Genomic DNA, 16,040 nt, shown 5'->3' with positions numbered 1-16,040 from the left:
CCCAGCTTTCCCACTTTCCCCAAGCCCAGGGAGGGCTGGGAAGCTGCTGCCTCCTCCTCATGCCCACATCCCGATCCAGAAAATCCGGGATCCTTTGGGAACAGGGTTTTTGGGAAGCACCTGGCTCGGTGTGTGCCCAGGTGAGGCCGTTCCCGAGCTTTTCCTGGGAAAACCAGCCGGGAATGACAGGGACACCTGGCGTCCTGCTGGGATCACTGGGATCACTGGGAATGCGCCCAGGAAGAACTGGGAAAATCCCAACTGGGATTTTCCAGCCCTGGAATTGTCACTGCCCAGCCACATGGGAGAGGGGTCACGGATCCCAAACAATTCCTGCCCTTCCAGAGATCCCAAACAATTCCTGCCCTTCCAGAGATCCCAAACAACTCCTGCCCTTCTTTCCACAGATCCCAAACAATTCCTGCCCTTCTTTCCATAGATCCCAAACAATTCCCGCTCTTCCACAGATCCCAAACAATTCCTGCCCTTCCAGAGATCCCAAACAATTCCTGCCCTTCCACGGATCCCAAACAATTCCTGCCCTTCATTCCACAGATCCCAAACAATTCCCACCCTTCCAGAGATCCCAAACAATTCTTGCTCTTCCACGGATCCCAAACAATTCCTGCCCTTCCACGGATCCCAAACAATTCCTGCTCTTCTTTCCAGAGATCCCAAACAATTCCCAGCCTTCCACAGATCCCAAACAATTCCCGCCCTTCCAGAGATCCCAAACAATTCCCGCCCTTCCACGGATCCCAAACAATTCCTGCCCTTCTTTCCAGAGATCCCAAACAATTCCCGCTCTTCCACAGATCCCAAACAATTCCTGCCCTTCTTTCCAGAGATCCCAAACAATTCCCGCTCTTCCACAGATCCCAAACAATTCCTGCTCTTCTTTCCAGAGATCCCAAACAATTCCTGCCCTTCCAGAGATCCCAAACAATTCCTGCCCTTCCACGGATCCCAAACAATTCCTGCCCTTCATTCCACAGATCCCAAACAATTCCCGCCCTTCCAGGGCCAGATCCAACCCTGTGGCTCCGGCTGCCAAAGCCTCGCCTGGCTCAGGAATCCTGGAAGGATCGAGGGAACCAAACCTGGAAAAATCAGGGAGCCAAAGGCTCACCTGGATCAGGGAATGTGGAAGGATCAGGGTGACAAAACCCCTCCCCTGGATCAGGGATCCTGGAAAAATCAGGGGAATGAAACCTGGAAAGATCAGGGATCCAGTCCCTGCCCTGGAAGGAGCTGGGATCCAATCCCTCACCTGGAAGAACCAGGAAGCCAATCCCTGCCCTGGGAAGGATCAGGGATCCAATCCCTGCCCTGGGAAGGATCAGGGATCCAATCCCTGCCCTGGGAAGGATCAAGGATCCAATCCCTGCCCTGGGAAGGATCAGGGATCCAATCCCTGCCCTGGGGAGGATCAGGGATCCAATCCCTGCCCTGGGAAGGATCAGGGATCCAGACACTCCCCTGGAAGGATCAGGGATCCAATCCCTGCCCTGGGAAGGATCAGGGATCCAATCCCTGCCCTGGGAAGGATCAGGGATCCAGACACTCCCCTGGAAGGATCAGGGATCCAGTCCCTGCCCTGGGAAGGATCAGGGATCCAGACACTCCCCTGGAAGGATCAGGGATCCAATCCCTGCCCTGGGAAGGATCAGGGATCCAATCCCTGCCCTGGAAGGATCAGGGATCCAGACACTCCCCTGGAAGGATCAGGGATCCAGTCCCTGCCCTCGAAGGATCAGGGATCCAATCCCTCCTGGGGAGGATCAGGGATCCAGTCCCTGCTCTGGAAGGATCAGGGATCCAATCCCTTCTGGGAAGGATCAGGGATCCAGTCCCTCCTGGGGAGGATCAGGGATCCAGTCCCTGCCCTGGAAGGATCAGGGATCCAATCCCTTCTGGGAAGGATCAGGGATCCAGACACTCCCCTGGAAGGATCAGGGATCCAATCCCTGCCCTGGGAAGGATCAGGGATCCAATCCCTGCCCTGGAAGGATCAGGGATCCAGACACTCCCCTGGAAGGATCAGGGATCCAGTCCCTGCCCTCGAAGGATCAGGGATCCAATCCCTCCTGGGGAGGATCAGGGATCCAGTCCCTGCTCTGGAAGGATCAGGGATCCAATCCCTGCCCTGGGGAGGATCAGGGATCCAGTCCCTGCCCTGGGAAGGATCAGGGATCCAATCCCTGCCCTGGAAGGATCAGGGATCCAATCCCTTCTGGGAAGGATCAGGGATCCAGTCCCTGCCCTCGAAGGATCAGGGATCCAATCCCTCCTGGGGAGGATCAGGGATCCAATCCCTGCCCTGGAAGGATCAGGGATCCAATCCCTTCTGGGAAGGATCAGGGATCCAGACACTCCCCTGGAAGGATCAGGGATCCAATCCCTGCCCTGGAAGGATCAGGGATCCAATCCCTTCTGGGAAGGATCAGGGATCCAGACACTCCCCTGGAAGGATCAGGGATCCAATCCCTGCCCTGGGAAGGATCAGGGATCCAATCCCTGCTCTGGGAAGGATCAGGGATCCAATCCCTCCTGGGAAGGATCAGGGATCCAATCCCTGCCCTGGAAGGATCAGGGATCCAATCCCTGCCCTGGGAAGGATCAGGGATCCAGACACTCCCCTGGAAGGATCAGGGAGCCAGTCCCTGCCCTGGGAAGGATCAGGGATCCAATCCCTGCCCTGGAAGGATCAGGGATCCAATCCCTCCTGGGAAGGATCAGGGATCCAGACACTCCCCTGGAAGGATCAGGGAGCCAGTCCCTGCCCTGGGAAGGATCAGGGATCCAGACACTCCCCTGGAAGGATCAGGAATCCAATCCCTGCCCTGGAAGGATCAGGGATCCAGTCCCTGCCCTGGGAAGGATCAGGGATCCAATCCCTGCCCTGGGAAGGATCAGGGATCCAATCCCTGCCCTGGAAGGATCAGGGATCCAATCCCTGCTCTGGGAAGGATCAGGGATCCAATCCCTGCCCTGGAAGGATCAGGGATCCAGACACTCCCCTGGAAGGATCAGGGATCCAATCCCTGCTCTGGGAAGGATCAGGGATCCAATCCCTGCCCTGGAAGGATCAGGGATCCAATCCCTCCTGGGGAGGATCAGGGATCCAATCCCTCCTGGGGAGGATCAGGGATCGAATCCCTGCCCTGGGAAGGATCAGGGATCCAATCCCTGCCCTGGGAAGGATCAGGGATCCAATCCCTGCCCTGGGAAGGATCAAGGATCCAATCCCTGCCCTGGGAAGGATCAGGGATCCAATCCCTGCCCTGGGGAGGATCAGGGATCCAATCCCTGCCCTGGGAAGGATCAGGGATCCAGACACTCCCCTGGAAGGATCAGGGATCCAATCCCTGCCCTGGGAAGGATCAAGGATCCAATCCCTGCCCTGGGAAGGATCAGGGATCCAATCCCTGCCCTGGAAGGATCAGGGATCCAGACACTCCCCTGGAAGGATCAGGGATCCAGTCCCTGCCCTCGAAGGATCAGGGATCCAATCCCTCCTGGGGAGGATCAGGGATCCAATCCCTGCTCTGGAAGGATCAGGGATCCAATCCCTTCTGGGAAGGATCAGGGATCCAGTCCCTCCTGGGGAGGATCAGGGATCCAGTCCCTGCCCTGGAAGGATCAGGGATCCAATCCCTTCTGGGAAGGATCAGGGATCCAGACACTCCCCTGGAAGGATCAGGGATCCAATCCCTGCCCTGGGAAGGATCAGGGATCCAATCCCTGCCCTGGAAGGATCAGGGATCCAGACACTCCCCTGGAAGGATCAGGGATCCAGTCCCTGCCCTCGAAGGATCAGGGATCCAATCCCTCCTGGGGAGGATCAGGGATCCAGTCCCTGCTCTGGAAGGATCAGGGATCCAATCCCTTCTGGGAAGGATCAGGGATCCAGTCCCTCCTGGGGAGGATCAGGGATCCAGTCCCTGCCCTGGAAGGATCAGGGATCCAATCCCTTCTGGGAAGGATCAGGGATCCAGACACTCCCCTGGAAGGATCAGGGATCCAATCCCTGCCCTGGGAAGGATCAGGGATCCAATCCCTGCCCTGGAAGGATCAGGGATCCAGACACTCCCCTGGAAGGATCAGGGATCCAGTCCCTGCCCTCGAAGGATCAGGGATCCAATCCCTCCTGGGGAGGATCAGGGATCCAGTCCCTGCTCTGGAAGGATCAGGGATCCAATCCCTTCTGGGAAGGATCAGGGATCCAGTCCCTCCTGGGGAGGATCAGGGATCCAGTCCCTGCCCTGGAAGGATCAGGGATCCAATCCCTTCTGGGAAGGATCAGGGATCCAGACACTCCCCTGGAAGGATCAGGGATCCAATCCCTGCCCTGGGAAGGATCAGGGATCCAATCCCTGCCCTGGAAGGATCAGGGATCCAGACACTCCCCTGGAAGGATCAGGGATCCAGTCCCTGCCCTCGAAGGATCAGGGATCCAATCCCTCCTGGGGAGGATCAGGGATCCAATCCCTGCCCTGGAAGGATCAGGGATCCAATCCCTTCTGGGAAGGATCAGGGATCCAGACACTCCCCTGGAAGGATCAGGGATCCAATCCCTGCCCTGGAAGGATCAGGGATCCAATCCCTTCTGGGAAGGATCAGGGATCCAGACACTCCCCTGGAAGGATCAGGGATCCAATCCCTGCCCTGGGAAGGATCAGGGATCCAATCCCTGCTCTGGGAAGGATCAGGGATCCAATCCCTCCTGGGAAGGATCAGGGATCCAATCCCTGCCCTGGAAGGATCAGGGATCCAATCCCTGCCCTGGGAAGGATCAGGGATCCAGACACTCCCCTGGAAGGATCAGGGAGCCAGTCCCTGCCCTGGGAAGGATCAGGGATCCAGACACTCCCCTGGAAGGATCAGGAATCCAATCCCTGCCCTGGAAGGATCAGGGATCCAGTCCCTGCCCTGGGAAGGATCAGGGATCCAATCCCTGCCCTGGGAAGGATCAGGGATCCAATCCCTGCCCTGGAAGGATCAGGGATCCAATCCCTGCTCTGGGAAGGATCAGGGATCCAATCCCTGCCCTGGAAGGATCAGGGATCCAGACACTCCCCTGGAAGGATCAGGGATCCAATCCCTGCTCTGGGAAGGATCAGGGATCCAATCCCTGCCCTGGAAGGATCAGGGATCCAATCCCTCCTGGGGAGGATCAGGGATCCAATCCCTTCTGGGAAGGATCAGGGATCCAGTCCCTGCCTGGAAGGCTCGGGAATGTCGCTCGGGCCGGGCCCGGGGACAATCGGTGCCGTTTGTCACCCTCGGGGCCGTTCCGGAGTGACCCCGGCACCCTCGGGAATGGGGACACGGGGACACGGGGATTGTCCCGCGCTGTCCTGCTCCGTCCCCGCCGTGCCACCCCCCCGGGGCTGGCGGTGCCACCGGGGCCGTGCCAGCCCTGCCCGGCTGTCCCCGCGCTTATCTGGGCACGGCGAGGTCACCGCTGCTGTCCCCAAGGCACGTGACAGGGACACCGAGCGGGCCGGGCCAGCCCCGCCGTGTCCTTTGTCACCGCGGGGGGGGCTCGGGGACAAACCCGGGCGGGGAGAGCGCGGGGACAGGGACAGGGGACAGGGAAAAGGGACAGGAGACAGGGAAAAGGGACAGGAGAGGAAGGGACAGGGAAAGGGGACAAGGACAGAAAGAGGGGACAGGGACAGGAGCAGAAGGGACAGGGAAAGGGACAGGGACAGGGGACAGGGACAGGGGACAGGAGCAAGAGAAGGGACAGGGGAGTGGAAAGGGACAGGGAAAGGGACAGGGACAGAAAGAGGGGACAGGGACAGGAGCAGGGGAAGGGACAGGGAAGGGGACAGGGACAGGGGACAGAAAGAGGGACAGGAGAGGAAGGGACAGGGAAAGGGACAGGGACAGAAAGAGGGGACAGGGACAGAAAGAGGGGACAGGGACAGAAAGAGGGGACAGGGACAGGAGCAGGGGAAGGGACAGGGACAGAAAGAGGGGACAGGAGCAGAAGGGACAGGGAAAGGGACAGGGACAGAAAGAGGGGACAGGGACAGAAAGAGGGGACAGGGACAGGGGACAGGGACAGAAAGAGGGGACAGGGAAAGGGACAGGGACAGGGGACAGGAGCAAGAGAAGGGACAGGAGCAGAAGGGACAGGGAAAGGGGACAGGGACAGAAAGAGGGGACAGAAAGAGAGGACAGGGATAGGAGCAGAAGGAACAGGGAAAGGGACAGGGACAGGGGACAGGGACGTGAAAAGGGACAGGGACAGGGGACAGGGGACAATAGCAAGAGAAGGGACAGAAGAGGAAGGGACAGGGAAAGGGACAGGGGACAGAAAGAGGGGACAGGGACAGGAGAAGGGACAGGGAAAGGGACAGGGATGAGAGCAGGAGAAAGGACAGAAGGGGAAGGGACAGAAACAGGGACAGGGGACAGAAAGAGGGGACAGGAGCAGGAGAAGGGACAGGATCAGGATTGTCCCCCCCGGAGTCCCCGCCCGTGCCAGGACACGGGGACAGCGCGGGGAGCATCGATCGCCCGCGGGTGGCCGCAGTGTCCCCGCAGTGTCCCCGCAGTGTCCCCGGCGCCTGCCGGGTAATTCCATGGATTTTTCCTCTCCCGCTCTTCCAGGGGCACTGGGACACCGCGGAGGGGCCGGGCATCAAAGGGCGAGCGCCACCCCCTTGGGGACCAGCGGGACACGGGGGGGACATCCCGGGGACATCAGGGTGCCCACATGGCCGGCACGGGGACAGAGCCACCCCTGAGCAGGGCCGGGCTGGGGGGGATTTCAGCGATCCCGTGGGAAGAATTCCGGGCGGAGTTTTTTGGGATTCTCCAGATTTCTGGAATAGGATCAGGGGTGGTTTGGGATGGGACATTAACAATCACCCAGTGCCACCACCTGGGGACACCTGCCACTGTCCCGGGCTGCTCCAAACCCCATCCAAGGGACCCAGGGACAGCCCCAGCTGCTCTGGGAATTCCAGCCCAGCCAGGAATTCCCAATTCCCAAAATCCCACCCCAATCTCCCTTTCCCAGGCAATTCCCTCCATTCCCAGCTCTCCCAGCCTGGGATTGGATCCAGCCCCACCCCGACTCCGCTCCAGGAAGGAATTTTGGGATCCGGGGGCTTCACTGGGAAGCTCGGGGCTCCAGGAAGGGTCTCCCTTCCCTTTTCCATCCCCAACTTCCATAAAAATCCCTCGGGATGGATTCTGAGCCCCCTTGATCCCAGAATCCCGGAGAGGTTTGGGTGGGAAGGGACCTCAAATCCCATCCCATTCCAATCCCACCATCCCAGGCTGCTCCAGCCTTTCCTGGGACATTCCAGGGATGCAGGGGCAGCCCCAGCTGCTCTGGCAATTCCAGCCCAGCCAGGAATTCCCAATTCCCAAGATCCCATCCATCCCTGCCCTCTGGCAGTGGGAGCCATTCCCTGGGTCCTGTCCCTCCATCCTTTGGGATTTTTCTCTCTCCCGGTTTCCTGCAGCTCCTTCAGGTGCTGGAAGCCAAAACTGGGTCAGCCCAGAGCTCCTGTGTTCCCGATTTTCCCAGAGCTCCTGTGTTCCAGGAGAACATTCCCAATTTTCCGCTCCATCCCTGCCCGGCCCTTCCGGGATGATCCCAGAGTTTGGTGCCACAAAATCCCCAAAATTCCTCGTAGACCCAGCCCCTGGAGAGGGGTTTGGGGACAGGAGGGAGGTCTGGGGACAGCTCACAGGTTTGGGGACAGCTCACAGATTTTAGGGACAGCTCACAGGTTTGGGGACAAGAGAGGGATTTGGGGACAGGTCACAGATTTTGGGGACAGGACAGATTTGGGGGCAGGAGGGAGATTTGGGGACAAGAGAGGGATTTGGGGACAGGACAGAGATTTGGGGACAGGAGTGAGATTTGGGGACAAGAGAGGAATTTGGCAATAGGGCAGAGATTTGGGGACAGGACACAGATTTTGGGGACAGGGTAGATCTGGGGTCAGGAAGGAGATTTGGGGACAAGAGAGGGATTTGGGGACAGGCCAGAGATTTGGGGACAGGAGGGAGGTCTAGGGACAAGAGAAGGATTTGGGGACAGAACAGATTTGGGGATGGGACAGGGGTTTGGGGACAAGGAAAAGGTTTGGGGACAGGACAGGGATTTGGGGACGGGAGGGAGGTCTAGGGACTAGAGAGGGATTTTGGGGACAGGGCAGAGATTTGGGGACAGGACACAGATTTTGGGGACGGGACAGATCTGGGGTCAGGAGGGAGATTTGGGGACAAGAGAGGGATTTGGGGAAAGGACAGATCTGGGGACAGGACACAGATTTTGGGACAGGACAAATTTGCAGACAGGATACAGATTTGGGGACAGGACACAGATGTTGGGGACAGGACACAGATGTTGGGACAGGACACAGATGTTGGGGACAGGACACAGATTTGGGGACAGGACACAGATGTTGGGGACAGGACACAGATGTTGGGGACAGGACACAGATGTTGGGACAGGACACAGATTTGGGGACAGGACACAGATGTGGGGACAGGACACAGATGTGGGGACAGGACACAGATGTGGGGACAGGACACAGATTTTGGGACAGGACAGATTTGCAGACAGGACACAGATCTGGGGACAGGACACAGATTTGGGGACAGGACACAGATGTTGGGACAGGACACAGATGTTGGGGACAGGACACAGATGTTGGGGACAGGACACAGATGTTGGGACAGGACAGATCTGGGGACAGGACACAGATGTTGGGACAGGACACAGATGTTGGGACAGGACACAGATGTTGGGACAGGACACAGATGTTGGGGACAGGACACAGATTTGGGGACAGGACACAGATTTGGGGACAGGACACAGATTTTGGGGACAGGACACAGATGTTGGGACAGGACACAGATGTTGGGGCCTCCCCCGTCACCTCCCCCATGCCGGGAATGTCCCTCTGGATCAGGGATGGGTCGGGAATGTCCCCCTGATCCGGGACTGTCCCCCCGGTTCCGGGGCTCCCCCATCCCGCTCCGTATCCATGGGAACATTCCCGGCACCGTCGCCATGGAAACCGCAGCGCCACGCGCGCCACCGCGGGACCTGCGGGCCCGGAGGGACAGAGGGACAGGGACAGAGGGGACAGGGACAGAGGGGACAGAGGGACAGGGACAGAGGGACAGAGGGGACAGGAATGGGGGCAGAGGGAGAGGGACAGGGGGACAGGAATGGGGACAGGGACAGAGAGACAGACAGGACAGCAACAAAGGGGACAGGAACTGGGACAGGGGGACAGGAATGGAGACAGAGAGGACAGAGGGGACAGAGGGGACAGCAACAAAGGGGACAGGAATGGGGACAGAGGGACAGGGACAGAGGGGACAGAGGGGACAGGAATGGGGACAGAGGGACAGGGACAGAGGGACAGGGGGACAGGAATGGGGACAGGGACAGAGGGGACAGGGGGACAGGAATGAGGACAAGGACAGAGGGGACAGCAACGGGGGGACACAGACAGAGGGGACAGAGACAGGTGGACAGGGACAGAGGGGACAGAGATGGGGACAGGGACAGAGGGGACAGAGGGACAGGAATGGGGGCAGAGGGAGAGGGACAGGAGGACAGGAATGGGGGACAGGAATGGGGGACAGGAATGGGGGACAGGGGGAGAGGGACAGGGGGACAGGAATGGGGACAGGAATGGGGACAGGGGGACAGGAATGGGGGACAGGGACAGAGAGACAGACAGGACATCAACAAAGGGGACAGGAACTGGGACAGGGACAGGGGGACAGGAATGGAGACAGAGAGGACAGAGGGAACAGAGGGGACAGCAACAAAGGGGACAGGAATGGGGACAGAGGGACAGGGACAGAGGGGACAGGAATGGGGACAGGAATGAGGACAGGGACAGAGGGGACAGCAATGGGGGGACACAGAGGGGACAGAGGGACAGAGACAGGTGGACAGGGACAGAGGGGACAGAGATGGGGACAGGGACAGAGGGGACAGAGGGACAGGAATGGGGGCAGAGGGAGAGGGACAGGAGGACAGGAATGGGGGACAGGAATGGGGGACAGGAATGGGGGACAGGAATGGGGGACAGGGGGAGAGGGACAGGGGGACAGGAATGGGGACAGGGGGACAGGGGGACAGGGACAGAGGGGACAGGAATGGGGACAGGAATGGGGACAGGGACAGAGGGGACAAAGGGGACAGAGCTGTGCTTGTACGGGACACAGGAAATCCCTGCCAGGGCTGGAGCATTGCAGGATCCCAGAGATCCCAGAGATCCCCTGGATGGGGACAGCCCCCCCTGTCCCGCAGCAGCTCCGCCTGGAGCACCAACATTCCCATGGATCAGCCCCGGAGCCGCGCAGGGACAATTCCAGAGCGCCCAGATGCCACCAGGGACGCGGGGACAGCGCCTGGCAGCTCCCACAACTCCCGCTCTCATCCCAGGAAATCCCGCCAGAGCAGATCCCGGCAGCTGGATCTCACCTGCTCCCGGGAATTCCGCGCTGCCCGAGGGCTTGGAGCCGGCCAGAGCTGGATCCGGGCTTTTCCAGCCGGGAAAAACATCCCGGGAAATCCGGGAGCCGGCGCGGCCCCCCCGCCCCCCGGCCGGCCCCGCTAATGGGATCAGCCCCGCTCCATCTGCTCGGCGCGGCCGCGGCCCTAATCCCGACCTGCCACCGCCGGGATCCCGGGAAACGCCGCGGGGATCCCGGGAACGGCGGGGAAATTCTGGGAGTCCGGGGGGGGATTTCGGGGAATTGGAGAGATTTCGGAAATCGCGGAGAAATTCCGGGAATCGGGGAGGAATTCCGGGAATCGCGGAGGAATTTTGGGGAATTGGTGAGATATTCTGGAAATCATGGAGAAATTCTAGGAATTAGGGCAAAATCCCAGGAATAGCAGAGAAATTCCAGGAATCGGGGAGGAATTCCAGGAATCAGGGAGGAATTTTGGGGAATTGGGGAGATATTCTTGGAATTGGGGAGATATTCTGGGAATCGCAGAGAAATTCCGGGAATCGGGGAGGAATTTTGGGGAATTGGGGAGATATTCTGGGAATCATGGAGAAATTCTAGGAATTAGGGCAAAATCCCAGGCATCGAGGAGAAATTCCAGGAATCAGGGAGGAATTTTGGGGAATTGGGGAGATATTCTGGGAATTGGGGAGATATTTGGAAATCGCGGAGAAATTCCAGGAATCTAGGAGGAATTCCGGGAATCAGGGAGGAATTTTGGGGAATTGGGGAGATATTCTTGGAATTGGGGAGATATTCTGGGAATCGCAGAGAAATTCCGGGAATTGGGGAGGAATTTTGGGGAATTCGGAGATATTCTGGGAATCATGGAGAAATTCTAGGAATTAGGGAGAAAATCCCAGGAACTGAGGAGAAATTCCGTGAATCAGGGAGGAATTTTGGGGAATTGGGGAGATATTCTGGGAATCATGGAGAAATTCTAGGAATTAGGGCAAAATCCCGGGAACCGAGGAGAAATCGTGGGAATCATGGAGAAATTCTGGGAATCACAGAGAAATCCCAGAGAAATCCCATGGATCACAGAGAAATCCTGGGAAGTGGGGAGAAATTCTGGGGGATCCGGGAGAAATTCTGGGAATTGGGGCAAAATCTCAGGAATCAAGGAGACATTCTGGGAATCAGGAAGAAATCCCAGGAATCAGGGAGAAATCCCAGGGATCAGGGAGAAATCCCAGGAACTGGGGAGAAATTATGGGAATTAGGGAGAAAATCTGGGAATCTGGGAGAAATCCCAGCAATCACTGAGAAATTCTGGGAATTGGGGGGAAATCCCAGAAATCTGGGAGAAATCCAAGGAATCACAGAGAAAATCCAGGAATCACAGAGAGATTCTGGGAATTGGGGCAAAATCCCAGGAATTGGGGAGAAATCCAGGGAATCAAGGAACGCCGTTGTCACCCCGCCACGAGTCTGGCACCAGCGGGAGACTCCAGATGCATTCCAGAGGGAGAACAGCTTGGGAAAGCTCCCACATTCCCACATTTCCCGCATTCCCACGTTCCCCGCATTCCCTCCCACAGCTGGCAGGGAAGCGCCTGCAGCAGCCGGAGCGGCAAAACAGGGCTTGGAATGGTTTGGGAATGGCTGGGAATGGTTTGGAATGGCTGGGAATGGCCTGGAATGGTTGGGAATGGTCTGGGAATGGCCTGGAAGGGTTTGGGAATGGTTTGGGAATGGCCTGGAATGGTTGGGAATGGTCTGGGAATGGCCTGGAAGGGTCTGGGAATGGTCTGGGAATGGTCTGGGAATGGCCTGGAATGGTTAGGAATGGCCTGGAATGGTTTGGGAATGGCTTGGAATGGCTTGGAATGGTTGGGAATGGTCTGGGAATGGCCTGGAATGGTTTGGGAATTACCTGGAATGATTGAGAATGGTTGGGAATGGTTTGGAATGGTCTGGAATGGCCTGGAATGGTTGGGAATGGCCTGGAAGGGTTTGAGAATGGCCTGGAAGGGTTTGGGAATGGTTTGGGAATGGCTTGGAATGGCTGGGAATGGCTTGGGAATGGCCTGGAATGGTTGAGAATGGTTGGGAATGGTTTGGGAATGGCCTGGAATGGTTTGGGAGTGGTATGGGAATGGCTGGGAATGGCTTGGGAATGGCCTGGAATGGCCTGGAATGGTTTGGGAATGGGTTGGGAATGGGTTGGGAATGGTCTGGGAATGGTCTGGGAATGGCCAGGAATAAAGCACTGGAAGCACATTCCAGGGGTTCTGGGATGAGGCTGGAGCTGGGAGAAGCCCCTTGGGCTCCGCCGGAATTCCCATTCCTTGGTTTCATCCCCGGTTCCCAGGATTTCATCCCAAAGCCTGGCACGGGCAGGGAAGGGGCCAGGAGCTCCTGGGGTGTCCCTGTGGGAATTCCCGGCTCATCCCTGGATGGGATGGGATCAGCCCAGGGACAGGAGCTGGAATCCCAAATCCTGATGGTTCCCAGCACCGGGAACGGATCCAGGTGGGAACAGCAGCAGGGCCTGGGGCTGGTTTGGGATTGGGATTGGGACTGGGATCAGGATTGGGATTGGGATCTAGATTGGGATTGGAACTGGAATTGGAATTGGAATCAGGATTGGGATTGGAATCAGGATCAGGATTGGGATTGGGATCCAGACTGGTATTGGGATTGAAACTGGAATTGGGATCAGGATTGGGATTGGAATCAGGATCGGGATTGGGATTGGGATTGAGATCCAGACTGGTATTGGGATTGGAACTGGAAATAGAATTGGGATCAGGATTGGGATCAGGATTGGCATCCAGACTGGTATTGGGATTTGAACTGGAACTGGGATGAGGATTGGGATTGGGATCCAGACTGGAATTGGGATTGGAACTGGAATTGGAATTGGGATCAGGATTGGGATCAGGATTGGGATCAGGATTGGGATCAGGATTGGGATCCAGACTGGTATTGGGATTGGAACTGGAATTGGAATTGGGATCAGGATTGGGATCAGGATTGGGATCAGGATTGGGATCCAGACTGGTATTGGGATTGGAACTGGAACTGGAATTGGGATCAGGACTGGGATCGGGATCTTTGCCAGGAACAGAGGAGCTCTGAGGGCCACGGGAAGAAGTCGGGGCAGAGATTGGGAAAATCCCAAGGAAAAAGCCGCTGGAGGGAGGTTTGGATCAGGAGGATCCGGACACTTTTCCTTTGTCACCTCCATGGGACACCCGTCCCCATCCCTGTCCCCATCCCGGTGCCGGGCACAGCCGGCGCTTCCAAAGGGTCCGGGAGAAGCCCCAGGGCTGCGGGGGGACCTGCCCAGCCACATTCCCATGGGATTTTCCTGGCACATCCCGGAGCCACAGCCGCTCCTGGGAGCCTTTCCAGCCCTTCCCAGTTTTCCCAGCCTTTCCCATTCCTGTTCCTGCCTGCAGGGACTGCTCTGAGCCTTTCCCAGCCTTTCCCAGCCTTTCCCAGTTTTCCCAGCTTTTCCCACTCCCAGTCCTGCCCACAGGACTGCACTGAGCCCTGCCAGTCTTTTCCAGCCTTTCCCAGTTTTTCCCAACTTTTCCAGCCTTTTCCCATTCCCATTCCTGGAATGGGACCACTCTGAGCCCTGCCAGTCTTTCCCAGCCTTTCCCAGTTTTCCCAGCCTTTCCCAGCCTTTTCCCATTCCCATTCCTGCCCGCAGGGACTGCTCTGAGCCTGGCCAGTCTTTTCCAGCTTTTCCCAACTTTTCCCATTCCCATTCCTGCCCTCAGCTCTCCACACCTGAGCCAGGACCGCTCTGAGCCCTGCCCGCCTTTCCCACCCTTTCCCAGTTTTCCCAGCCTTTCCCAGCTTTTCCCAACTTTTCCCATTCCTGTTCCTGCCTGCAGGGACCGCTCTGATCCCAATCTTTTCCAGCTTTTCCCAGTTCTTCCCAGCCTTTCCCAACCATTCCCAGTTTTTCTGGTTTTCCCAGCCTTTCCCAACTTCTCCCATTCCCGTTCCTGCCTGCAGGGACCAGTCTGAGCCTTTCCCAGCTTTTCCCATTCCCATTCCCGCCCTCGTCTCCACACCCCTGATCCCAAGAGGAGTTTCCCGGCTGGATTCCCCACTCCAGGGGCTGCAGGGCCATTCCCGGCCCGCATTCCCGGCTGGATCTCCCATCCCAGGGCCATTCCCAGCCTGCATTCCCAACTGGATTCCCCACTCCAGGGCCATTCCCAGCCTGCATTCCCAGCTGGATTCCCCATCCCAAGCTATTCCAGGGGCTGCAGGGCCATTCCCAGCCTGAATTCCCGGCTGGATCTCCCATCCCAGGGCCATTCCCAGCTGGATCCTCCACATCCCAGCCCACATTCCTGGCTGGATCTCCCACCCCAGGGCCATTCCCAGCCCGCATTCCCGGCTGGATTCCCCATCCCAGGGCTATTCCCGGCTGGATCCTCCACCTCCCAGCCCACATTCCCGGCTGGATCTCCCATCCCAGGGCCATTCCCGGCTGGATCCTCCACCTCCCAGCCCACATTCCTGGCTGGATCTCCCATCCCAGGGCTATTCCCGGCTGGATCTCCCATCCCAGCCCACATTCCCGGCTGGATTCCCCATCCCAAGCTATTCCAGGGGCTGCAGGGCCATTCCCAGCCTGCATCCCCGGCTGGATCTCCCATCCCAGGGCCATTCCCAGCTGGATCCTCCACATCCCAGCCCACATTCCTGGCTGGATCTCCCACCCCAGGGCCATTCCCAGCCCGCATTCCCGGCTGGATTCCCCATCCCAGGGCCATTCCCGGCTGGATCCTCCACCTCCCAGCCCACATTCCTGGCTGGATCTCCCATCCCAGGGCCATTCCCGGCTGGATCCTCCACATCCCAGCCCACATTCCCGGCTGGATCCCAGGGAAAGGCTCACCTGGCAGGAGAGTCACGGGCCGGGCTCACAGCGCTCCCTCCTCATCCACCTGCGGGGGGACAGAGGGGACACGTCAGAGCATTCCCGGGAATGGGAACGCTGGGAATGCATCCGTGGGCACCCTGGGGCGGCAGGAGGGCGGGAATGGGAGAATTCCCAGAAAAGGCACAGCAGGGACAGGGAAGGGCACCTCTGGTGTCACAAGGAAGTCAAAATTCCGTGCTCTGAGAATTCCTGGCACACAAACCCGTCCTTATCCCGAGAATTCCTGCCACAGGAACTCATCCTTATCCCGAGAATTCCTGGCACACAAACCCGTCCTTATCCCGACAATTCCTGCCACAGGAACTCATCCTTATCCCGAGAATTCCTGGCACAGGAACTCATCCTTATCCCGAGAATTCCCATCATAGGAACCCATCCTTATCCCGAGAATTCCTGGCACAGGAACTCATCCTTATCCCGAGAATTCCCATCATAGGAACCCATCCTTATCCCGAGAATTCCTGCCACAGGAATTCATCCTTTTCCCGAGAATTCCCATCATAGGAACCCATCCTTATCCCGAGAATTCCTGCCACAGGAATTCATCCTTTTCCCGAGAATTCCCATCATAGGAGCCCATCCTTATTCCGTGCTGTCCCAGTGAGAGCCC

General features: G+C 58.1%; 1 protein-coding gene across 1 annotated transcript in view; it reads right to left on the bottom strand.

Annotated features, from left to right (window-relative positions):
• The window catches only part of SHANK3 (SH3 and multiple ankyrin repeat domains 3), a 179,018-nt gene that overhangs the window by 149,124 nt on the left and 13,854 nt on the right, over positions 1-16,040 (bottom strand). Inside the window, 1 exon segment of the mRNA XM_053978334.1 lies at positions 15,415-15,434. Within this exon segment, the coding sequence (XP_053834309.1) occupies positions 15,415-15,434 (20 nt within the window).

This window comes from Vidua macroura, chromosome 5, assembly GCF_024509145.1.
Source record: "Vidua macroura isolate BioBank_ID:100142 chromosome 5, ASM2450914v1, whole genome shotgun sequence".
Classification (NCBI taxonomy): domain Eukaryota; kingdom Metazoa; phylum Chordata; class Aves; order Passeriformes; family Viduidae; genus Vidua; species Vidua macroura.
The sequence above is the reverse complement of the archived record's forward strand: the minus strand, read 5'-3'. Positions and strand labels throughout refer to the sequence as shown.